We start from the raw sequence: 24,161 nt of genomic DNA, 5'->3' as shown, positions 1-24,161 counted from the left end.
CTTGGCATATGGTTATTGACTGTGCTCTTTCTCCACCCAGCACTGCCAGTAACTCGAACCGCAGCACGCCTGCCTGCTCCCCCATCCTGCGCAAACGTTCCCGGTCCCCGACCCCACAGGACTCCCAAGGAGACGCCATGGTGGAGAAAGGCTCAGACCACTCGTCAGACAAATCCCCTTCCACTCCGGAGCAGTGTGTGCAGCGCAGCTATTCCGCTCAGTCAGGCCGCAGTGGGGCCAAGAACTCCAAGGTGAGGAGTGCGACCCGAGGATCACCCCTCCCACCCCCCATATACACTCGAGTGTTGTACTTACTCTTTGTTCTGTGCCTTTCTTCTCTGCATATCTCTCTTTCCCTCATTGTTACCCAAGAACCTTCGCTGAGGTGCCCATTGGCTATAGGGGCATTTGACTGGTTAGGACAGAGCTGAGCATGTGCTAAATACACCCTTGTCTCCCCTCCACTAAGCTCAGACCACGAGACACCGGTTGCTCTAGCAAGTGTGCCCACACTGCAGCTCTGTAATGGCTTCTATGGGTTGAAGCTTTGGAACCCGTGTCCCCTTTCCCTGGGAACCTGCACTGTTCTTGGCGGGACCTCAAAAGCCAGCTGTAATGAACCTCCCTTTTCAGCTGTTCACCACGAGTTTCTGTGGCACAAACTGAGGAGGAGGGCTCCAGAAGGGGCTCTGAAAAGCTTCTGGTTTGCTGAGGGTGAAGTACATGCTGCACAGAGAGCTGGCACAGGTCCTAGGCACCACTTCGGTCCCATTTAAGACCATAAATGGATTCAGGGGCGCTTGTCCACCCAGAACCCCAGGCTTCCTTGGCTGCAGGATTACCCACAACCAGTGTATCCCATCCAAACTGGGAGCAGGGTGGATTTTGCTTATTGTTACCAGGGCCCCCCAGTGACCGCTTTGCATCTTCTTGATGGCTGTATTGCACTGACCGGCTCCTTTTCCTAAGGAAAAGGACATGGCAGGAAGGAAGGAAAGAAGAAGCTGACATAGATGGCCTCTCCATAGCTACCCCCCGCCCACGGTGTGTCCTGACACCGTCAAGCCGAAGGAGCTGTGTAAAAAGCCCTTTGCTTCCCCTCATAGTGCAGGTACCCGCAGTCCAGAAGGTGGCTGGCTTTATCATTTTCATGACCTTACTGGAGCCTCACTGCAGCGTGAGCCTCACTGTATGGACAGAGTGACAGGGAAAATTGCTTGGCGAGGGCATGCAAGGAGATTTGGGATGGGCCTGTCCAACCTGCTGATTTGTTAAAGGTGGTAAGTGGTGCCTTATGACATACAGATTCCCAGGCATGTGTGAACAGAACAGGAGCTTTGATGCCAGCCCTAGGGTTTGTCAAAAGAAAGCTCACTGCTCAGAAGTGTATGTGGCTTTTCAAAATTCATGAGATGAAACATTTTGCCTTGAATGCCATCAGAACGTCACCAGCGACTGCACATCCGTACCGTTCCGGCTTGTATGAAATGAGCTGGTGGATTCTCAGCCCGGTTCATCATTGGTTAATTGTCTGTGTCACACAGAATACCCCCCTCTCCCTGCAAACCATTATCCTTGCCACTTTCATTGTCAGTCCCAGCAGAGAAGCCCCAAATTCACTAGTCCGTGAAGACTGAACTCCTTTTTTGCCCAAGAGGAGGTCCCATCAGATGAAGTGTGTCCCATTTGTAAGGAGCAGTGAAGGGGAAGCTTGCATCACCACTGCGTGTGCTGTGCTAGAGGACTTTGGTCTCCTGATCTGCCAGCCCACTTGCTACGACAGCATTATATTTATTTAAGGCCCATTTGAACCAGGAAAAGGAAGGAGATAATGTTTCCTGTTGTGTTGCTGGGTTTTCCTCCCATTGTTTTGTGAATCGTGTTTTGTTTTGTTTGTTTTAATTTCTCTCTCTTCCCTCCTGCATGCTCTCTTTCTGATTTAGTCATACAAGCGCCTCTCTAAAGTAAGCTTTCTTTCTTCTCCCCCATTCTCCACCATAGAATTGTCTTAACACTCAGAAATCCTCCCCGAGGTACTGGGAAACGCTCCCCGGAATGGGACGTTCTCCCAGTGCTTCTGCGGGAATGTTAGCGGCCACTCACCCCAACACCTGTAGCTGTGAGGCTGGGTTCGCTTGAAGTCACTGGGATTTCATTAATATTCATTCACGTGGCCCATTCATTACACTCCTTTATTTTACTTCTGTTTGATCCTGTAGTTTGTTTATTTTGCTATTTGCTTTTCTTTACCCTTACATTGACTCGTTTTCAGTTTGCAGAGTGAGACGTCCAGGCTGTGATGAGTAATATAGCTCCATAGCACCATCTTTCTCCTCTTCCCACTTCATAACTTTTTAGAAGTTTGAGACCTGCTGGTTGGTCTCTGTTGTTTCTCCACTACTTTTATGACTGGGCACTTGCCATTTCTGAGGTGGGGGATTCATGACAAATGATCACAGTCAGGCTGGACTCAGAGTGTTTTTCTGTGTGAAATGAATATTAAAGATCAGTGACCTCAAAAGAATGCAGCTGTACCCCTTAGAATAGACCTGCTTCCTAAGGAACCCTGAGAATTCATGGGCTCACTCTGAAAGGTATGAATGGAAAATGTCTCTCATCAGGGTAAGAAACCAACTCCCAGAGGGGAAGGATATTTGGGTTTGAATTTTTGCAAATCTGAGCAACAACTAAATTGCCTGGAGATCATAAAAAAATAAAACAGGTGATGGGATGATTAGGGGATAAAGCACGAAAGTGAAACAGATTGAATGTCTTACTGTCCCAAAATTCTGTTTTTTCCCCAGGGGAGACCTTGCCTTCAAATGCTGGGCTAGTTCCCAGTGGACATTGAAACCGATGGTCCTATCTTAGTCCCCCATTGGTTCACATCACAAAATTTGGCTCAGCCTTGCATTATTGTTGGTCTAGGCTCAGGAGATGTTGCCTGTGTAACATGATGCTGCAAATCAGGATTGAGGTGGATTGAAAAGAATCCTGTGGGGAACCCCAGACAGAATAGCAGAGAGCTCTGCTGGGTCTGCAAAGGGAGGAGCATTAGCAGAGCTGTTTGGGTGGGATAGGTGGTGCTGGGATATGTCTGAAAGGGGAGCATTGGCCACCACTGGAATGGCAGGTCCGGGTGGAGGTGCATTGGGAGAGTACTGTGTAAGTTTTCCACCGGAATGGCAGGTGGAACTCCTGATAGACAGGTCTGGTTGGAGGTGCATTGGCATAGATGTATGTGCAAAACACTCACCAAGGTGCCAGCTTAATCCACTTCCTGTCTGACTCTTGCTTTCATGAGAACAAAATATTCTAAATGATATTAGAGAGAACAACAGTGCAATAAACCTGAGATGAGTTCTGAAATGTGGATGGTGAATAGGTGGTACAAAGGAGTTCTGAGCACATTCCCCAATGGACAGACAGGCATGTCCCAGTACCTCATGCAGTTTGTGTCCATCTCTGCCTTTACAAGCTAGCTGTGCTGAGGTGGAGCTGGTGGAGTTGATTACGAAGCGTGAAACCCCTTCTGACCTCAGGAGAGTTTGGTTGTGGATCAGGGTTAATGGGGAGAGGAAGCCCAGGGCTAATGAAAGTAGTGGACTAAATTCCTCTCTCAGCTCAGATGAGGATGTGTCTGTCCAGGGCAGGGATCGTGAAAGACAGCAATGTATGGGAACACACACAGACATGCAGGGTGAAGAAATTCATATTTCATCTCTCAACCTCTTATTGTTTTATTTCAGCTTTTTGTTTTGCAAGCAGAAAAATATGCCACTTTCCTATGCAAAGCAGATCAGATTGGTAAGGGTGGGGAACCGGCTTGAGCCCATGAATTTGACTCTGTGTTTATACAGTTGCTAACTGTTGTACAGTGTACTGGAGAAACGTTTCCGTTTCCTGTTAGTTGTCATGACACAGTTCCGCCATCAGAGGGAGCCACTTCACTTGTCATTTTGAAACATTTGAATAAGCCTGTAATAATGCTTTTCAGGAAGTTTCTTTTCTTCCCCATCCACTGCTAACAGGTGAAACTCAGACAATCCACCAGTGCAGCAAGCAAACACTTTGCTCCACCTCAGCCTTAGATTGCCAGCCAGCCGGTATACTCACTACACATGGGATAGAAGCTATTGCTTTGCTGTTAAAGCATAAACAGGTTTTTTAAAAATTTTTTCCTCTTCCCTATAAAAAGGGGTGACCCCACTCAGAGTCCATTAATCCCACTCACCCCCTAGTGCTGAGTCTGAATGGTAAGGGTAAAATAGATCTATATTGTCAATATAGTTTGTACAGTGCCTTGCACCATGGGGTCCTGGTCCTTGACGACAGCTCCTAGGTGTTACAATAATACAAAAAATATTAGTTATTTATTAGGTTTTATAGGAAGGAAGAGCTTTACAATGTATCCTGAAGGTCATTAGGTTCGAGCTATCGTGGACCTGGGTGGCGTGTTGGAGCCGATTCCATAACTTCCCATTACGACATAGCCTTTTGAGCCCTCTGGAGAACCACTGGTTAAAACAAACAGGTGCTTGAGATACAGGGTATGTCTGCACTGGGAGATGGGGGTGTGACCCCCTGCTTATGGAGACGCTCACGCTAGCTCTCATCGAGCTAGTGCATTCAAAACAGAGTATAGCTGTGGGACAGCAAAAGCTGAGGGGTGGGCTAGCTGACCTGAGGATGTGTCTAGGGTTTTTGGCAGGCACGTAGTTGGGGCAGCTAGCCCCCCCTCCCCACATGCACCATACTGCTCATGCTGTTGTAGCTACATTCTGTGTTTAGTGTCTGTCTCCAACGAGTATGTCTTCTGAGCTGGGAATCTCACATACCCTTAGTCTCTGAAGCTTCAGCCTGGTAATGGAAATTCAATAGTTGGTAACTGGGTAGTGTTAAAAGGGAAAGGTACCTAGTGGTTAGACTGGGAGTCAGATCTTCAGGGTTTTAGTCCCAGCTCTGCCACTAACTCGTTTTGTAACCTTAGGCAGGTCATTTCACCTCTCCGTGCCTCAGTTTCTCCAGTTGTAAAATGTGGATCATGGTGCTTCCATGCCTCCTGGAAGGTGTTGTGGAGCTGAATTATTTACAATATGTGAAGTGCTTTGGAGTCCTCTGGCAGCAGCACTATAGAAGAGCAAAGTATGATCCTGCTCCCATTAAAATCAATGGCAAGACCTCCATTGACTCCATGGGGAGTAGGACCACCCCTGTTGTACTAGCCAACAATCTGAAATTCATACAGAAACTGAATGATCTGTTGCCTCCTACCCATAGTATTCCCTTTAATCTCCCTAAGCAGAGCTGCCATTACACACGGTAAGGTCGCTAATCCGAGCAAGCACTTGGAGAGATGTAGCAGGATATAAAGAAAAGACTCGTTAAAGAGCCCCATCCCCTCCCTCGTCAAGGTGCCATGAGAAGTGTTATCCGGCTGCCGAAGATGAGTAACTGTGTGCTGTGACACCCCGGCATCTGCCCCTCTGTGCCTATGTAGCGCTGTGTCGTGTGGGTCAGTGGAAGCTCTCCTCAGTCGTGTGTGTGATTATTTCCACCGTTTATGATAGATATTATTTATTTCCTTTTCTCCTTTCAGTTCTAATTGTGACAATTTCTTTTTCCAGTATGACAGACTTAACCTGATCAAAGTAAGAACTTGTTTCTTTCTTTTTTAAACCACCTGCTGATTCTTCTGGACTCTTTCCTTGATCCCAACTCCTTCCCACCTTGTAAAGAAATCAGTGCACAACCCGCTTTGGAGATGAAGCCAGGAGCCAGTTTTAAGCTTAGGCTCCTGAGGCTGCGAGCAGGAATCTTCATCTTATATAAATGTCCTGGGTTATTTCAGATTGTGAGAATGCATCCACTGAATGCATCTGATGAAGTGAGCTGTAGCTCACGAAAGCTTATGCTCAAATAAATGTGTTAGTCTCTAAGGTGTCACAAGTCCTCCTTTTCTTTTTACGGATACAGACTAACACGGCTGCTACTCTGAAACCTGTCAAACTGTGAGGTTTCTCTGACCCTTGTTATTCTGGTGCACAGGAGGAGAAGTCTGTCGACGTCCCCGAAGCCGCAATAGTCTTCCTCCTCCAGCTTCCTGTAACATGTGCTTCCACCATACATCCCTCCTATTCTCTCTCTCTCTCCTGGGCTCCTACACCCCATAATCCATTTCCCTTCAGTTTGTGCTCTCTCTAATCTCTCCCCTCTTGGAGTTCTTCCATAGGAGCTCTGAGAGCAGACTAATGGCAGGATACTGGAGGCTCAGGAAGAAGTTTAGGGAAACCTGATGTAGGTTCAGGTCACTTCTGCAAGATCTTATTGCTGCTTCTAAAGTTCCCGCTTACCCTAAAAATATTCCCATGCATCAAACCAAACCTTGGCAGAAGTAAAACAGAGTCCCTAGAAAATGAACCCCTAATATAGGAATAAACATAACAGGATGAATTTACAATCTGAAAAAGGTTAAAGGAAATATAATAGGCAGTGGATCTGTTGAATAAATGCAGAAACAAGAGCATGTGCCCAGCTACTGAGTTTCCTGTAGAAACTATAACATGGGTTATAATTATGCAGGAGAAAGCCAGAGAGGATTCAGGTCTGGAGGGAAATTCACCTAGAGAAAAAATGACACCACCTTAATCCAGAGTTCTCCATGCAACTAAGCCTGCTACAATTGCTGCAGCAGAGGGGAGTGAAATCTCTGTTGCAGTGCTCTTAGTCTACGGCACATGCAAGCTCATTTCAGCAGCCTCAGTGGAAGCAAAGTCCGCATTTTCCTGTTACTTTTGGTTTGATTGGGGGGGGGGGGGTTACTTTTCAGGCACTTCTGTCCTTTTCGGTACCCAGAGGGTTGTAAGGTAGGGTAAAGAAATCTGCATGAGAACCTCTCCATCTCAGGTACCCAGATGCCATGATGATGAGTTATGGATGGATGGGTGGATAGACAAACTCTATCATTAGCGAGAATTGAGCCACACGATGCCCTGGTCTCTGTGCCTTTTGTGGACAAGAGTGGTTTCTTCTTGTTTCTCCTTGCTCCTTTGGATGAGGACTCCCTTCGGGAGAAAAAGCAGCGGGTAAGACCAGCCTTGGAAAGGGGATGGGTCAGAAGGATGTAGCCAGTAAGAATTTTCCCCCTCCACAAGCTGTTGGTTGTTTCTGTGTCTTGAAGACCTGTCCACACTGTGATTCACTTTTCCTTGCCCAGATTTGTGGGACAGCCCAGAAATGGACGCTTTATGGTATTCAGTAACTCTGCTCCATGGGGGTGAGGGCCACAGATGATTGCGTATTCTTATGGTGTTTTTGCTGTGGATCAAAAATATCCAAGGATGCACATGGCCTTTGAGTAGGGTTGGCTCCATGAATGAAGTCTGAGTGCTTGTAAAGTTCTGCACCTGTGCAGCAAGGTGGAGGGGTGGGGGAAGGAGTGGGAGTTGAGCAGTTTTCTGGGGTGGGTTGTGAGTCTTTTGCTATCCCTGTCTCTGGTTTTCCACTGGAACAACCTGGATCCCCCTGGACACCTTTTTCAACTCACTCAGGAGCTGATGCAAAGGATTCTGGGAAGCCTTACTCAAAAGCTGATCTCCTGATTTCAAAATTTAGGAGTATTCAGGCCTGATCATTTCATTCAGGTCTCATTGCCAGTTCCAGGTTGAGAGTTATGTACACAACACCCTGCCTATAAAACGAGCGTATATTGTAGAATGTGAAATTAATACGATGTTCATTTGATGCATGCCTGTTCTTGCCTGGCCTGGGGCAGATATGGACAGATGATATTTAATGCTACTTGGTCTGAGCAATGTGAACTCAAAATGGCCCTGAAATCCATATGGTGTGGATAGCACAGCAGCATTTCTAAGCTAAGTGGAGGTAGCAAAATCCTGTTCCCAATACCTAGACATAGGCCAAGTATTTGTTGCAAAAAGATTTTTAAAAATAGCTTGTCGTCACGTGAGTAGAAATGTAGCATTTTTGCAAACAACATGAAGTGATCAGGGTGTGTGGAGATGTCCAGAGGCAGCGTGGTCTAGTCAATAGTGCCCAGTGCTGGAAGCCAGCACGCACCCCCCCCCCCCCCACCAAGTTCTGTGGTACTGTCTGGCCTTAGTAATACTTTACATTTACAACAGGCTCAACCCTGTAAATCCTTAGCCCCAGCACAGTCAGCAGGACTGCTCATTTGAGTAAGATCTACTTGCATGAAGGAGAGTTTGCGGATTGAGTCCACGGTAGCATTATGCTTCCCAGTGTCCTGGAGGTAGATAATAAATATAATTGCCTGCTGTTACAGGTGGGAACACTGGAGCCTGGAGAAGTGAAGTGACTTGCCCACGGTCAGGGAGCAAGTCTGGTTCAAAGAGAGGATTACAATAGAGTCCAGGGCTCCTTTCATAGTCCCCGAGACCAGACTGCCCCCTATGTCTCATTTCCACATCTATAAAATGGGGATAATCATACTTCCAGGCATGTCTCAAGAGGAGGGCAAGTGCCACCTAAGCAATAGCAGTATTACTAGGGGCACCATGCCGGAATGCAGAGCATATTTCTCTCCCTCCCCTTGCAATCCAACTGCTCTCACCTCCTGCTGAAAAATGGCGAGCGTGACTTTTCCAGCTGAACTGGCTTTTCCACGCGTTCAAATGTGACAAATGGCCCAGCCTCCCAAAACAGTGCGAAATGTCTCAATGACAGGGTGCAAAATCACAGGCAAAGGGGCAGAGAAACTCTTCATACTCAGTTTCATGGAAAAACGTGCCATCAGTTTTCCCCAGTACTACTGAGCACTTCTATTACTGTAGTGTTCTCTCTCTCACTCTCTTTGTTTCACATGCTGCTTTCCACATCCAAATCTTTTGAAGGGTCTGTCTGATGCCTTTTGCGACTGACTGAAGTGAAATCAAGTTCCTAGCTCACCCTGGTAGTTCTTCAAGTGTTTATTTGGAAGGGGTCTCAGAACATGCTGGCATTTTTATCAGCTAGCCAGCAGGCCTGTGGGAAAATGGAGCTTGTAATAGAAATGATTGGTGATCATTAGCTCTAATGTTGCTAATGGGTGCTGCTGTTCTGCAGAAATGATTACAAAGTGTGTGTGTGAGAGAGAGAGAGAGAGAGAGCCTGAATTGCCTCCTGCTATAATCTCATACTTCTGGGTTTGTTCTTAAGTCAGATAACTGGGAATAAACATGTTAGACTCTACTCTGAAACCCACCAAAGTCTTTTGTCTTTATTCCCACTTTCTGTTGAATAGTTATACTGTACATACGAGATGGGTTCTAGTCTCTCTCTCTCTCTCTCTCATACTAAGATCTCTGCAATAACTAATACTTCTCTTTTATTTTGTCCTTACAGAAAAGCCAGAGTTGGTATAATGTAAGTACTCCAGTTTCTCTTGTCCCTTGGTACATGTGGTGGTGGTGGGGAAGGCGGGCTGGGTTAAAAGGGGCTTTGCAATGGCACTGGGGCATGTTGATCATTTCAGAAAAGGCGGGGTGGGGAATGGTTCAGAGCTGGCAAGAGGGGATTGGCTTTTTAAGGGAGGGATATCAGAGAGAGGAGCCTCCAAGAATGGGAGCAGATGATGTGGTCTCTCAGTCACTGGCTTCCTGCTGCACGTACATAGTCAGGATCTCCGGATCCTGTCTCTCATTGGATCTCCTTGGAATAGAATAGAGTTTGGCTTTATATAGCACCAAACAGAGCTACAAATATATGAAAATGTTCACACCTTTTGGAGTGGGTGTGAGGGCGGGAGGGGAATCACCTGCCCACAGAGCTTGCAGGAACATAAACCGTCTTTCATTTCTGCCTTGATCTGATTTTTTTTCCCCCCTTTGAGATCATGAATGGCAGCGTTCGGACGCACAACGCTGTCAGTTTTCAGGTTTTCCACAAGCAAATAGCAGCAGCTTGGCTTTCACAGATGAACGCCATCCTCCCCCATGGTCTGATAGTAGATACCAGCCGCACAGTGGCTATGCAGATGAGGTGTTAAATTAGCATCTTTCATTTAAAACCACATCGGAAGAACAGTGCCTGTCCAGCAATTACTACACATATGACTTTTCCTGAAATTGGGCCTAGGTGGAAAGTGAGAGCATTTTTTTGTGACTATTGGGAGGGAAAAGTGCACCGTTTTAGAAGGGCCTGGCATATTCCAGGGACTGATCATGGGGAATGGAGCCTTTCCCTTCTAGGTCACTATCCCAGGTCAGTACCACTGAAAGTTGTGACTTATGTGGCAGATGCTCAGCTGCCCTAGTTTGGTGAGTCTCCTGGAACAGGTGGCTGCCCCATCAGAAAGAAGTCCTCAGCAATTGTCACTAAAGTGGGGCTCTGTTGGAAGCTCAGCAGAGAGGCCAAGGACTGAATAAAACATGGAGATTGAACTCTCCTCAGACCCCAAGGTGGTCTCTGCACGTCATGGGGAAAGCACATGGCTGGGATGCTTTGTTTACTATAACTTTTCTTTGGATAGAGAGACTTCAGAGCCAGATTTTCAAAGGAGCTCAGCTCCCCTTTAGACACCTAAGTGGAGTGCTCAGCAACCAGGTACTCCCATAACAGACAGCAGCAGCTATTGGGAGCTGAGCACTTTTAAAAATCTGGCCCAGGAACTCTAGAGTTGGGTCTATGGCCCTTTTTACGGGCAGCACATTTGCTAAAAGTACATAGTTTCAGGAGTGTTCAAAGCAGTTTTTGGCAGGAGTGAATCACTGGGCAGGAGGTCCCAGTGATATGTCTTAGAGTGTTACTAACAGAAGTCAGTGTAACACTCAATATCTTATATCTCAGTCCATCTAACTGAGTTTGCTGTGTCCCTGGTCTTAGCTAGGAAGACAGTGGCAGTGCAGAACCACCGTTGCATCATCAGCTTTTCTGGGGAAGGGCAGTTTCTACTGGTTCTCCACAGTCCAGACTCTCAAAAGTTGTGGCTCTTCATTGAGACTGACCTTGGGTTTTTCTAGGGTATGGAGTATGGCCTATATTTTTAAAAGCATTTAGGCAACTGAAATCAATGGGAGTTAGTACCTGAATACCTCTAAATATCTGGACATATGCCCTCTATTCAGCAGTCAATACCTGTTCAGTAAAGCACTTAAAACATGTGCTTAACTTGGGACACATGCTTAAAGTTAAGCATATGCTTAAGTGGTTTTTTGAAGAAGGATGGATTTAACATGTGGAGTCTATGCTTTGTTGAACTGGACCCATAAGCTCCTTCATTAAGAGTTCCCCAGTCATAACTGATGTAGACTACATGCTAACCTAGCAGTGATTAGTCCAGGCTTATTTGGCTTGATGCTTCCCAAGGTTCAGGCTCTCCTGGCTACAGAATTCCCAACAGGTTTCAGAGAACTATGACCAACTTCTGTATAGGCTCTTGGCAAGACAGAGTAAAGTTTAAAAAACAAACAAACAAAAAACAAACCTGTGAGTAAAGCCAAAAATATCTAGAGGTGAGTGAGCATACCAGGATTTCTCGTTTCTCCTTCCCTCTCCCCTCCCAGGGTATCTCAAAAGTCATCTTATCCTCTGGCCTAATTCTGGACCTACCTCTGCTGGGTGCTAGGAGAATTGTGAGATCCCTCCAGCCAATCTGTGAGGCTCTGATACAGACCTCTAACGTCCATGATCACCTACTCTAGAGTAAGATGAATTTGGAGCCAGCACACATGGGAACCTGACTGCTGGAGAAAGCAAAGCATTAGATCCCTCTTAACCTGGGAGCCTAGACCCCAGAGAGGTTGTAGCAAGGAGATACCCTAGATATGGATCCCATGTCTGACCGATACCACTATCTGTTGAGCTGTGTGCACATCACAATCGTAGAGCACTTGCATTTTTTGTGAGCGCTGAATCATGGAAATCACAAAGAGACATTTTATGATGTTGCACCAAAGTATCCTTCATCCACAGCTCCCACCCTCCAGTACGTGCTGCCTATCTGCTCTGGGAGTCTAAGTGGCTGAGGCAGGAATTTGCTCTTCTCTCATTGCACAGCTAGAAAGACACCAAACTTTTCCAGACGCTGTCCTTCCTTCACTCACTCACTCACTTTGCACGTCTGCCTGGCCACCACTTCCAGTAGTGACCATTATTTATTTATTTTTAAATCTTCCATATCTCTAAAATCAAATCTCTTTGCTGACTAGTTCAGTTCTGAAATGAGTTTTGGTTTAAAACAGGAATTTTCCTCATGAGAGGTAGAGTGTAGACAGAGACAGACCTTGTTAGGAGGAGAAAGTGTTTAATAAGGATAGACGGGGTGAAGATGGCAGCATGGGCAGAAAACAATAGACCTCTTTCTATTGAAGTCAATGACCAAAGTCTCTTTGACTCCAGTGGGAGCTAGTGTGGATCCAGTATGCACAGACAGGCAAGGAGAGGGACAGAAGCAAGGACAGGAGAACATCTGGCTTTGGAGGCAAATGGAAGCAGTGTAGACAGATGGTGTTAGCAAGTGGTCAGAAATGTAGAGAGAGACAAACTAGGTTGGAGGAAACGTGGATTGCAGACAGGAGGAAACGGCAGAGAGGTGATCAGAAGTATGGAGAGCAGACTGACATGCACAGAAAGGTGGGAGTACTCAGAAACACAGAGCGCAGACAGAAGGAGCGTGGAGAAGTGGCATAAAGAAGCATGTAAAGAAGTCAGTAACCATAGCTGAAGATGGCATTGTGTTTTATACAAGAGCTGCTTGTTTTTGTGACTGCTGGGAGCCATTCCCTGCTGCATGATGCTTTGGTGTGATCTGCTTCTTTGGTTCTCTTGTGGTTTTGTGTCCGCTCTATCTTATCTTTCTGTTCTCTTGTTTTTCCTCCATGTATTTTCAGCATGAGAGACAGCACATCCGGAGAGTAAGCACTGGCTGCGTTCTGCGTGGTTTTTTTCTTTTTTTGTTTTTGTCCACAAAGCCGTTGTGGCCAGGTGAAAGCAGCAATGTGGAAATGGGGACGGGCCACCTGAGCGCCAGGAAGGGAATCAGTGCTAGTGATAGTAACAGTTGTCAGTAATTTGCTACTGCTTTGCATTGTGTTGGGCCAGTCCCTCCCACACGTCTTGCCAGGATCGCCAGCACTGGGATAACCAAACGCTTCCCCTTCCCCCTCCGCCAGGGACAGATCCATAAATTAGAGTCCATCTCCAGGGAGCGTCTAGAGAGCTCGCCTTTGGTGTCGTCTTGCAGTTTAGTCAGCTCTAGGGCGTGTCTTTAAACCCGTACATGTGAAACACAGGTACACCTACACTGCACGCAGACTCACTCTCACCCTCACTTACGGAGCCTCCTGCACCCTAGGAGTGTAGCTCTTCCCTGAAGCGCTCCTGCCCATCAGCTTTGTATTAATACACTGGCTTTTGCTGTGGAGGCACCAGCCCTATTCCTGCTGCTTTTAACTGGTTTTCTTGTTTCTGTCTGGCCTGCTATGTTATCTCCCCTCCCCTTAACACCACTTTGACCTGTCCCTGCTTCTCCGATAGAAGTTGCTCCCTCTCACGTTCCATTTTGTCTTTTCTTCTTCCAAGACTATAGCAACCTCCAGCTGTGAATATTTGCTTTAGAACTCACCCTTCTTCTGCCTCCTAGTGTGTTCTCTGGTGCCACCCATGGTTTCCAAGAGATGCATGTGAGATTTGCATCAGGACCATATCAACTGGGGCGGGGGGAGAATTTATAGTTTGTGAAGTTCGAAGTACAGAACCAATAGAAGAGTAGGCCCTTCTTCCCCAATAGTGAAAGACCTTCCATCTGTCCTAGCCCTTCTCCTTCTGTGTCCTGTAAATCAGGGGTGGAGGCTGACTGGCAGGTGCCCAGTCTGAGAGTTAAAATACAGTACCAGTTCAGGTCCCTTTCCTCAGGGCCAGCTAAGTACCTGAAGGAGATTTCCACAGGGAACTCTCAATAGCCAACAGAGGCCCTTCCAGCTTTCAGCAAGCAGGGCTGGGGAGAGGACATGCCGTTCTCCTTCGGTGACCTTAGATATCTCCTATGCCTCCAGCCTGGTACCCATGGTGAGAGTTCTCTCATCTCCCCAAGGCTGAGCCACCAGCCATCCTCTATATAATATCCAGTAACCAGTCTTGTGACACTTAGTCAACTGCTTTCTCTGGAGACTACAGCTTCCAGCAACCCTGGTCATAAAGGGGCTAACAGATCTCCTGACCGAGTCTGAACTCACGAGCCAGTGCTCTGTTCCAAAGAGCTTCCCAGCTTTAGAAAGCCGCATCGCACACCTGCCGTGAGAATGTGGGCTGCAGCTGAATCATATAGACCCATTTCTGATCCAGAGTGAACACATGCAGCCCTGCACCTGTGCTCATATCTCCTAGGTTGAGGAGCATGGATTTATTGGCTGGCTGGTTGAGTTCAACAGCCGTGAAAAGGGAAAGCTGCCCGAGGCATTTCCAGAACCATTGGTGAGGAGCAGCAGGCTTGGGTCCTGGCTTGTCAGGATTATTAGCCTGATTGATTAGAGGTCCATTACTAAGCACATGCAGACCTCTGCAGTCAACGTTTAGCCCTCAGGCTGCACTCTGAGTGTCCCTCTTCTGGGCTTAAGTGCTCTGTGTCTGCTCATCAGTTTTGAGACAGTGAGGTGCGGGCATGCAGTGACTGAGATCAGCAGTGAGTCGCCACGTAGCTCTGTTTACTAAGAGAGTTGTCTGTCTGCATTAGCACAGGTCTCTTGTTGAGAGAAGGGGTCTGGTATGTCATCTCCTCCTGTCCAGTGACTCTTCAAGGTGATGGAGTTTTCTCAGGCCCGCTTCACCCTAGAAAAGGTTTGCCAGTATAGCTCTTGCTACAAACCCTCCCAGTGTAAATGCAATTTAGACTGGCAAAAAAGTGTTTTTTCTAGTATAGCTTGTATCGGATTCCTGAGCGATAAGCTATACTGGCAAAAACACTCTGCCAGTGTAGAAATATCACTAATAAAATCCCCCCCTTAAACAGTATTGCTATATGTTGGCAGCTTAGAAGGAACCTCATGTCCAGGCAAATGGATACAATTCTGTCCCTCACTTCTCCTCCTCATAACAAACCCACACATCCCTGATATTTGGTTATGGGTTGAAATCACTCCCTTGTGTGAGTTTACCGGCAGTGGGACCCAATAGCTTATCAACTCATGCTGCTATTACGTACGGGGAAGAGGGCTGTGTTATGGGCATTGTGGTAGATGTACGAAATCGCTTCACTGCTGTTTTTAAAATAGGTTGTGTTTGGTCGAGCCGTTGCGCTGTGTGGAATAATTCTTCCAATCCCCTTCTCCTGGAGAATGCAGCTGTTCATGGGCTGTCAAGACACCGTCCCTCCTGTGGAACAGCTATTTCTTAGCAGTAGGAAGAAACCAGGCCCAGGGCAATATGGCCCAACCCCAAGTGTTCAGAAACCACGAGTCAGGCTCCCAAAATCATGAGATTGGCTAAGAGATCATGGGATTTGAACTATAATAAATGTTGGGTTCTTTTTCTTTGCCTCCTGGTTTTTGAGACATCAGGGATTTTGTTTTCAAGCTTTTCCCCACAGCCTCGAGGGCTAGAATCTTATTTTATTTTAAAATGAGAGCTGGGATTGTCATGTAGTAATATGACTCCAGGAGTTGGATCTGTAAGAGAAATACCAAATATTTTGAGACTTGCAATAAAATGGTGAGAATGAGCAACACTGGGAGAGGGTTTCTGAGGCTCAGTAAAGGAGCTGAGATTAGGGAAGTATGGGCTAGTGTGAGGCCCAGTGCAGGGAAATCATGGAGCTGAAAGGGAAAGCCAAGGTGCTAACACCTACAAGAGTAAAAATGGGCATGAACAACAAATTTCAAATCCAGAGTCAAGCTTTTCCAGGATTTGGAGTGTTTGGATCTGGCGTTCTGGTCCAGCCCGTTGTAGAGAGAGGGCCTAAGCCATGAAATCAGGTTGCAGAACCAATCCAATCTTCCCCAAAGTTTGAGAGTTTTCATATCCACAGTTTGGGCTTGGGTCTGTCTCTGGCACAGAGCTAACTGTGTGGGAAGCTGGAACTCTCTTAGCCCCTAGCAGGAATCCCCCAACCAGTAAATGTTTTGAAAAGTCTATATGTGTATTCTGGAAACATTTCACTGCCAAAAACAATCACTTCTTTCCTTTCTTTCTTTCCCCACTTGGGACGACAGGCCCTGTTCCCTGTCAAAGCATGGAGGATTAAGTTTATATTCCTCAGGTTCCACATCCAAGGTCAGAGCCAAGGAGGACTCTATGGAGACATGTAGACAGCCCAGCCTTCCATTCTTGTCTTCTGCTTGCTCCATTATAAATCACTCTGGTGACCCTCCTCTCTTGACTGTCCCTAAATAGGGACATGACCTCAGGGTTCTTGGCTGTCTGGTGCCAGAGTGTCGGGCTTCTCCAGCATTTCCAGCTGCTGTATGTAGCAAGTGCTGCTTCTGTAAATCATCTCCTGCGATCTCTGTGCAGATAGAGGCCAAACCGCAGGGAGTGGATGCAGCACTGCCAAATATTCCTTCCCAGTCACTGGTGAGAAAGAATTAGCAAGAGTAAAGAGATGTCCTTGACGAGTTAGAGCAAACAGAGCTGGCTCCAGGGACCTGCAAAACCCAGGTGCATCCAAGGGGCTTTCTATCGACTAATCAGCTCCCTGGGCCAGCCCTACCCCCACTCTCATATCTCCCTGTAGAGTTCACCCCCTGCAGCTTGCTTTCTCTCTCTCCTGGTGTGTGTTTGCATTGAATAGTCTCCTTCTCTGTTTCTCTACCTCAGTTCCTCCACCTCTTCTTTTCCTTATAGCTCACTCTAAACCCGCTATGCACATTGGCTTCATGATAAGGGCATCAGGGAGTTCCACCCTGGTTACAAAAATCATTTACAAGAATTCACTGCTTTCTGCCTACATCATTGAAATGCCTCTAGAATTATTTAAACTTCCTGTAAGACACCTGCTGAAAGGCTCTGACAGCACAGCAGCATGATTCAATCCATTTCTCTTTGAGAGCAAAGTCTGGGGCGCAGCTCTAACCACAGACTATAATGAGTGGGATGAAGCGCCACCAGAAACTCTGCATTGTTTACAGTTGTCCACACAAACGCTGCGCGCACACACAAAGGAACTTTCCCAACAATGGCTCCAGAGGAGAGTTAGGGCTATTACCTCTGTTGATCCACACACACAATTGAACACTCAGCTTCTAGTACCGTCTCACTCAAAGCAGCATGTGCTACCCTGTCATCACAAAACACCCGAAGACCAGAGATGGGATTGTGATAAGCACGTACTTTTCTCTCGGTCTCTACAAAATCCTCATCCAGACCCTGTTCAAATTACAAATACATTCAAGATGGAAGACCAAACTCTCTAACAAAGGCAGTATACTGCTTGCTGGGAAGGACTGATTAAATACAGCATGCAGTCAAGTGCTGTAATTTCATGTACAGTAGCTTTGGCGTGACACATGCCTCACGGCAGTACTATATACAATAACACAAGCAAACTCGTGTCAGCTCCAGCATCAGGGCCTGATTTGTCAATACAATGCATTGCTGTATGCACCTTAGCAAAATAGGCGGACCCCCCCGCCCCCCACGCAAACAGAATGGTCGTTTTTTACACTCCCTTTGCACAGGGGTGAATGATGGCACAAGATGCAAGATAGAGGAGAATCAGAGCCATGGTGTACTCAAACTGAGAGTAAAAAGTAGGAGAGGCATAAGGTCCACTGGAAAGATGAAAAAGATGGTAGTGAAAGAAGTTAAATGGAGGCGAGATTGAAACAGAGAGACACCCCCCCCCTTTTTTTTACTATACGAGAGAGAGATTCAAGCTCTCAGAGTAAAAGATCTTCACGCACACGCCCCCGCCCCCCAACCCCCCCAAAAACAAAAACAAAAACCAACCAAAAAGAAAAGTGAAGGAGATAAGCTGTGTATACCTTTGGGAGAAAGGAAAGTGATGTCTGAAACTGCTTCACCATTGCGTGTCAGCCTGAGCTACTGACTCAGAATCAGACAATGACACAGTATGGAGGGACGCACTGCACAAGGCCCCAGTAGTACAGATGAGTAAGCAGTTTGTTTGATAAACACCAGTTCTCTTTTGCTTGTGAATTGTCTGCAGCCAACTTGAGATTTTTCTCAAATGTTGCCATTGTTTTAAACAAAGAAAAGGAGTACTTGTGGCACCTTAGAGACTAACAAATTTATTTGAGCATAAGCTTTCGGGAGCTACAGCTCACTTCATCGGATGCATGCAGTGGAAAATACAGTGGGGAGATTTTATATACACAGAGAACATGAAACAATGGGTGTTACCATACACACTGTAACGAGAGTGATGAGGTAAGGTGAACTATTACCAGCTCACCTTTCTCTCTTGCTGGTAATAGCTCACCTTACCTGATCACTCTCGTTACAGTGTGTATGGTAACACCCATTGTTTCATGTTCTCTGTGTATATAAAGTCTCCCCACTGTATTTTCCACTGCATGCATCCGATGAAGTGAGCTGTAGCTCCCGAAAGCTTATGCTCAAATAAATTGGTTAGTCTCTAAGGTGCCACAAGTACTCCTGTTCTTTTTGCAGATACAGACTAACACGGCTGCTACTCTGAAACCCATTGTTTTAAATGATTCACTGGGTAATTTCTGCAAATAATTCTTGGTCTCTATTTAGTTCATCAGCAATTCGTTACAAGTTTTCAGTATTGAAACTTTGACCTGCATCGATTAGTTTTGATTGGGCATGTATGTCATTGTGATATGTTCTGTTCTCTGATTGGAGGATCTTAGCACAAAGGCCAGGTCTACTCTACAAGTGTTTGCTGGCACACCTATGTTACTTGGGTGTGAAGAAGTGTGATCTCTGACCAGTGTAGCTGTGCAGGCCAAAGCCCCTAATGTAGACACAATTATACCAGCAAAACTATGCTTTTGCTGATAGTTTGTTTTGCTCGGGAGGGGGAGGGAGGGTAGAAATAAACTGTACTGGCAAAAGCCGTTTTGCCCATATAAACTGTGTCCACACTAGGATCGCTTTGCTGGTGTAATATACTGGTATTGCCACACCAGCAAAGCACTCCTTTTGTTAATCTGGCCTAGAAATCAGGCATTTCCTAATCTAGTGATTGGGAATTCAAAATTTACTTGCCACCAAAATTCCCCGATAATTACTTGAAAATTGCTCAGCATTCCTGCCATTCTCTTTAAAAACAGCTGTACACTCCTGGCAGGAGACTCCTTCGGTTAGACTATATGGGGAAAGCCGAAAAGAGGCTGCGAACACTGGCAAATCAAAGACATTGGAACAAATTTTGCAGAGTATTTGGCCAAGTTCCTTGCTAGTATTAATGGGGGCAAAAACAGTTTTGCCCTCTTGTGCCAGCAAAGAATTTGGCCTGCTTTTGTCATAGGTATCCATTTCAACCCCAAAACCTGTGTACATCCTTCGTGAAACATCGAGGACCAAGTGCATCCTTGGTGCAGCTCTGAGCAGAGGATTCTTCTCCACTCCCTCTCAATGTCTCTCCCACTCTCCTTTAGTTTTCTATGTTGTACAGTCCCAGACCATCCTTTGCCAAGCCTCCCTGTCCTCTCCCTCCCACATCAATTGCTTTGGGTTTCCTGCCAGAGGATTTGTGTCTGTGTTTGAACAGCCAAAGCCAAGGATATTTCTCCATGTGAAATCCACCCTTTACCCCCAACATCTTATCTGTCCTTGCCCCCACCACCCCCCCATGGTGTCATTCTGTCCCAGCTCCCTGTGTTTGTGGTAGAGTTAATGTTTACCATCATCAACTCCGCCTGGCTCTTGCTATCAGTATGTGCTTCTTTGCAGAGGAGGTAGGTGGATGTTCAAAGAGAAGAGAAACATCAGTTGCCCCTGCAGGTGATTTTGGAAGTAGTTTCTCAACCAGCTCCATTCATGACAGTGACCAAAGCCCTTACGTTGCAGTTGTCTGCAGCACTAGACCCCCATCACAGAGCAAGCTGTCACTGTTGAATATAGTAGTGTTGGTTTGTAGAAGTCACCCTCCACTGTTGTTGTTGGCAGATGGGGTATATTGCTTCGCTCCTGGCTATACTGAGAGACACACATCTGTGTCCAGTCTAGCTTCAGCCATTCCACTTTTGAGTGTCTGGGGTGAGAGAGATTACTGAACCAAACGCAAGCTGCTTGCCTGCTTCCCCAGGAATCTCTCTTTCGCATCAGTGAGTCACAGTCCCTGTGCCTGGGATTAAGCCCTATTCTGGTTCCTCTGGCTTTGCCAGAGCTGAGGTTTTGTAGATGTACTTGTGCCCAGTTCTTTGAGTCTTTTACTGGATACACTCTGGCCCAGCTCCCACAGAATCATCATCATCATCAGTGACCCTGCATTCTGAACAGGAGCTGTGCCATATTACCAAAGTCTTCCTGTGCATGTCCTCCTTTGAGCATTTCTGCACTTTAAGGGGGATGGGGTAGTGAGGGGGGTAGCCACTGCTGATTGCAGAAGAAGTTTAAACCAATCTCCCCTGAAACTCTCAGAGAGTCCAGCTGCAGGAGCTTGAAGGCAATCCTCACCCTACCTTGCAAACGTGGACCTGGTTACTGAATAAAAGGAAAGGAGTACTTGTGGCACCTCAGAGACTAACAAATTTATTTGAGCATAAGCTTTCATGAGCTGCAGCTCACTTCATGAGTCTCTAAGGTGCCACAAGTACTCCTTTTCTTTTTGCGAATACAGACTAACGTGGCTGCTACTCTGAAACCTGAATAAAAGGAGGAACTCCAGTTTTTCAAAGTCATCTTGGGGTTATAGAGCTCCAGACCAGTCCAGTCTCCCCTCATGTTGCTGATTTCATCATAGCTGTGCTCTCCTCCCTTCCCCTCCCCCTCAACGCAAGCTCTGTCCAACAACTTTCCATTACAGGAAACATCTGTTGGAGGCAGGGCTGAGCCTGGGTTACTGCAGGGCATTGGCCGACAGAGTTACCCAGATCCAGTAACTTAAAGCATGTGCAAATCATTTCAGTATCTCCCCACCCGCGCTGTCCATGAGAAAAATTAACAAAGACCAAAGCTGCCTTTCAGAGCAGAAAGGAGATGGGAGAGGAGAGCCTGAGGCAGGCGCTGGAGAAATATATTACTGCTTCTCTGATCAGCAGACTGTGTTGGTGAGCTGCATACTGGTGTCCTGAGCAGCCTCGGAAATTGAGGCTAGATCTATGATTTACTGCTAACACTGTGGGGTCCTGGAGAGCTGGACTATGTAAGTGACTGCTTGTCCTGAGCAGCCGTGTCTGTGAGGCACTGCTGCCCCCTTGCAGCCCCGCTTGGACTCTTCCAGCTGAAGGCAATTTTGCAGTGCTCCTTTAAAGGATACTCCCGAGTGGTGACCAGTGAGAGAAAAGCCACAAGAGCGTGAATAGTGCTGACCAGTGAGTTCCCCTTATGAGCCACTTTTTCAAAGTCTCTTGGAGAGTGATTCTTCTCTGGAGCTGCAGAGACTGCTAGGGCAGAAGAGCTGAATGTGAGGAGGAGAGAAGCAGGCTGCTGCTGTGTCTTCATTCATTGGCTTTGAATCTGAACCAGCGCAAGTGGCAGTGTGAGCCGGAGAAGGGGAGGGTGGCGGAGAGGTCGAAGGTATCGAGGGGGTGTCATGGATTGCTTGCTGGAGTGTGGCGCGCTCTGGGGCCCCATGCTGGGTCAAGAGAACGAGGAGTTGCTGTGGTACCTTCGGGGGCTGAACAGCTCACCCCAAGAATATGACAGCCCAGGATCTGAAGAAATTCCAGCCGTGAGTGTCTTCATTTATCAGTGTCACAGAAGTTCTGGTGCCTCCTCTCTTTGCCACTTAGATCCCACTGCCAAACAGAAGACTCTGGAGAGTCCGGTTTTTAAATATGGAAGCCCTCATGGAGAATCCCAAGCCCAAACTGGGGATCGGAATGTCCCCGACTGCAGGGGAAGGTTCTGATCCAGATCCAAAGTTTACTGCTCAACTCAATCTCTCTAATGGCTGAACCAAAACCTCAGTTCTGATTGCACCCTTTCTCCTAGCTCACCCCACCATGAGCTTTGGAGAAATTTGGGTCCAGGCTGGAACTCCTCCGCTGGGCCCACCTCTAGCCCTGAGCCCACATTTGGATGCTCAGATTGGCATATTGGTGAGTAAATTCCCAATTCACACACCTGCAAATTTCTGTGTCCAGTGCAAGACAGTGACATGGTAATGAAGTACCTATCTTTGGGTCCACAGACTGTCTCTGAAGGACCTAGATGACGCAAAGAGCTATTAATGGTTTATTAATCAAACTCGAAGGGGGGTGCAAAGGAGATGCAGCTAAATTCTTAGTGAGACAGTTCTCAGGGGAACGAGAGGGGCTGATTTTTGCATGATTTTTTTTCTTCACTTCTTCCTGTGCTAAGACTTTTGTATTACACATGGCAAGTAATCTCCCTGGTGCCCTCTCCCTCCCCTTCCTCTAGCAGAAGGCGGCTTCTGAATTCCCTGTGTTCTGCCCTCATTCACCTGTCTTTCTGACTCAGGGAACGTGTTGCCCTGCAAGAATAGGGGTGGGAAGGGATTAGACAGACGGGGCTGTACTCCAGGAGAAGGAGAAGGGAGCATTCTGGATTAGAGGAGAGAGGTGCTACATTGGCATTTCTGCCTGCTTCCATTCATAGCTCTCAGAAGGCTCTGCCGGCGGGGAAGGTTCAGCCATTCTCAGAAGTCAGCATTGGCCAAGGAGGCTGCATTTGGCCAAGATTACCGCTCCCGAGATGGATTCATACTAAAATTTAGTAAACACAGGAGATGAGCCAGCCCATGGTCTCGCTGCAGCCAGTGGCAAAACTTCCATTGATTGTCTTTATTTGGGCCAGCGTAAAGTCCCCACATGCAGCCTCTCCTGTCTCCCACGGGAGTGCTGGCACCACACCAGTCGGCAGGGAGAGCTCCAGACTTCAGCATCCATGAGCTCCCAGTGCCAGTGTTTCTACCTCATTCTCTGCAGCACCTGACGCTAGGGTTCCTATACCACTCCCTGCATTGCTGTCTTCTGGAATAGCTGGTGGGGTGCACCACCTCGAGAGCTCCTCTAGCACCTGGTGCTGGGAAAGTCTGCAGTCCATGAGAGCTTCCCTGCAGCTGTCATTGCTGTGCTATTCCACACTGCCGCCGAGCAGACCGTGGCATAGCCCTTCTGCTTGCTGCTCCTACTTCTCTGACAAGTCAGGGTCTCTTCCTCCTTTATTCCTGCCTTCTGCACACTTACTAAACTAAGCCCCCAATCTTCCCCTCGATGTGTCACTGGGATAACATCTCCTGCTTTTATAAACTCATTGAATCTCCTCCTTGCACCCCATGCCCTGATGTCCTTGTCTTTCTCTCCCCGCCACTCCCAGTCCCTCTCTAATGGTCACTCTGTTATTTGCAGGTGTTGAGTCCGACGTATAAACAGCGTAACGAAGACTTTAGGAAACTCTTCAAACAGCTTCCTGACACTGAGCGCCTCATAGTAGGTAAGGCTGGCTGGGCTCCTCCCTGCCCTTCTGCACTGTGCCCTGCTAGGCTGTGGGCGGACGTTTCAGGAGGAAGCTCAGGGACAGGTGCATGAGTCTGTTTCCTCTGGAAAGAGGTCACCCTGATGCCTTGTCTACACTTGCGGTGGCGTGTAGGGTGTGGTTAGCTCCACGCCGCAGTGAAAGGCTGGCTGCGTCCACGCTGCCGTGCGGAGCTCCACGCCACAGTGAAAGGCCGGCTGCGTCCACGCTGCCATGCGGAGCTCCATGCCGCAGTGAGTGAAAGGCCGGCTGTGTCCACGCTGCCGTGCGGAGCTCCATGCCGCAGTGAGTGAAAGGCCGGCTGTGTCCACGCTGCCGTGCGGAGCTCCACGCCGCAGTGAGTGAAAGGCTGGCTGCGTCCACGTGCGGAGCTCCACGCCGCAGTGAGTGAAAGGCCGGCTGCGTCCACGCTGCCGTGCGGAGCTCCACGCCGCAGTGAGTGAAAGGCCGGCTGCGTCCACGCTGCCGTACGGAGCTCCACGCCGCAGTGAGTGAAAGGCCGGCTGCGTCCACGCTGCCGTACGGAGCTCCACGCCGCAGTGAGTGAAAGGCCGGCTGCGTCCACGCTGCCGTGCGGAGCTCCACGCCGCAGTGAGTGAAAGGCCGGCTGCATCCCG

The 24,161-nt window shown here is 47.6% G+C and overlaps 1 protein-coding gene across 10 annotated transcripts in view; it reads left to right on the top strand.

Annotated features, from left to right (window-relative positions):
• The window catches only part of GRAMD1B (GRAM domain containing 1B), a 159,713-nt gene that overhangs the window by 95,947 nt on the left and 39,605 nt on the right, over positions 1-24,161 (top strand). For 8 of the 10 annotated variants that reach the window (XM_074936704.1, XM_074936703.1, XM_074936702.1 and 5 more), the window contains 3 exons: positions 41-251; positions 9,364-9,384; positions 23,418-23,502. In XM_074936704.1, the coding sequence (XP_074792805.1) occupies positions 41-251; positions 9,364-9,384; positions 23,418-23,502 (317 nt within the window). Of the gene's footprint in view, positions 1-40; positions 252-6,906; positions 7,080-9,363; positions 9,385-23,417; positions 23,503-24,161 lie in introns of those variants that run through there. The other 2 variants (XM_074936705.1, XM_074936712.1) reach the window with 2 other exon arrangements.

The sequence above is a fragment of the Natator depressus genome, chromosome 22 (assembly GCF_965152275.1).
Source record: "Natator depressus isolate rNatDep1 chromosome 22, rNatDep2.hap1, whole genome shotgun sequence".
In the NCBI taxonomy this organism is placed as follows: Eukaryota; Metazoa; Chordata; order Testudines; family Cheloniidae; genus Natator; species Natator depressus.
This window is presented reverse-complemented; position numbering and strand designations above follow the sequence as displayed.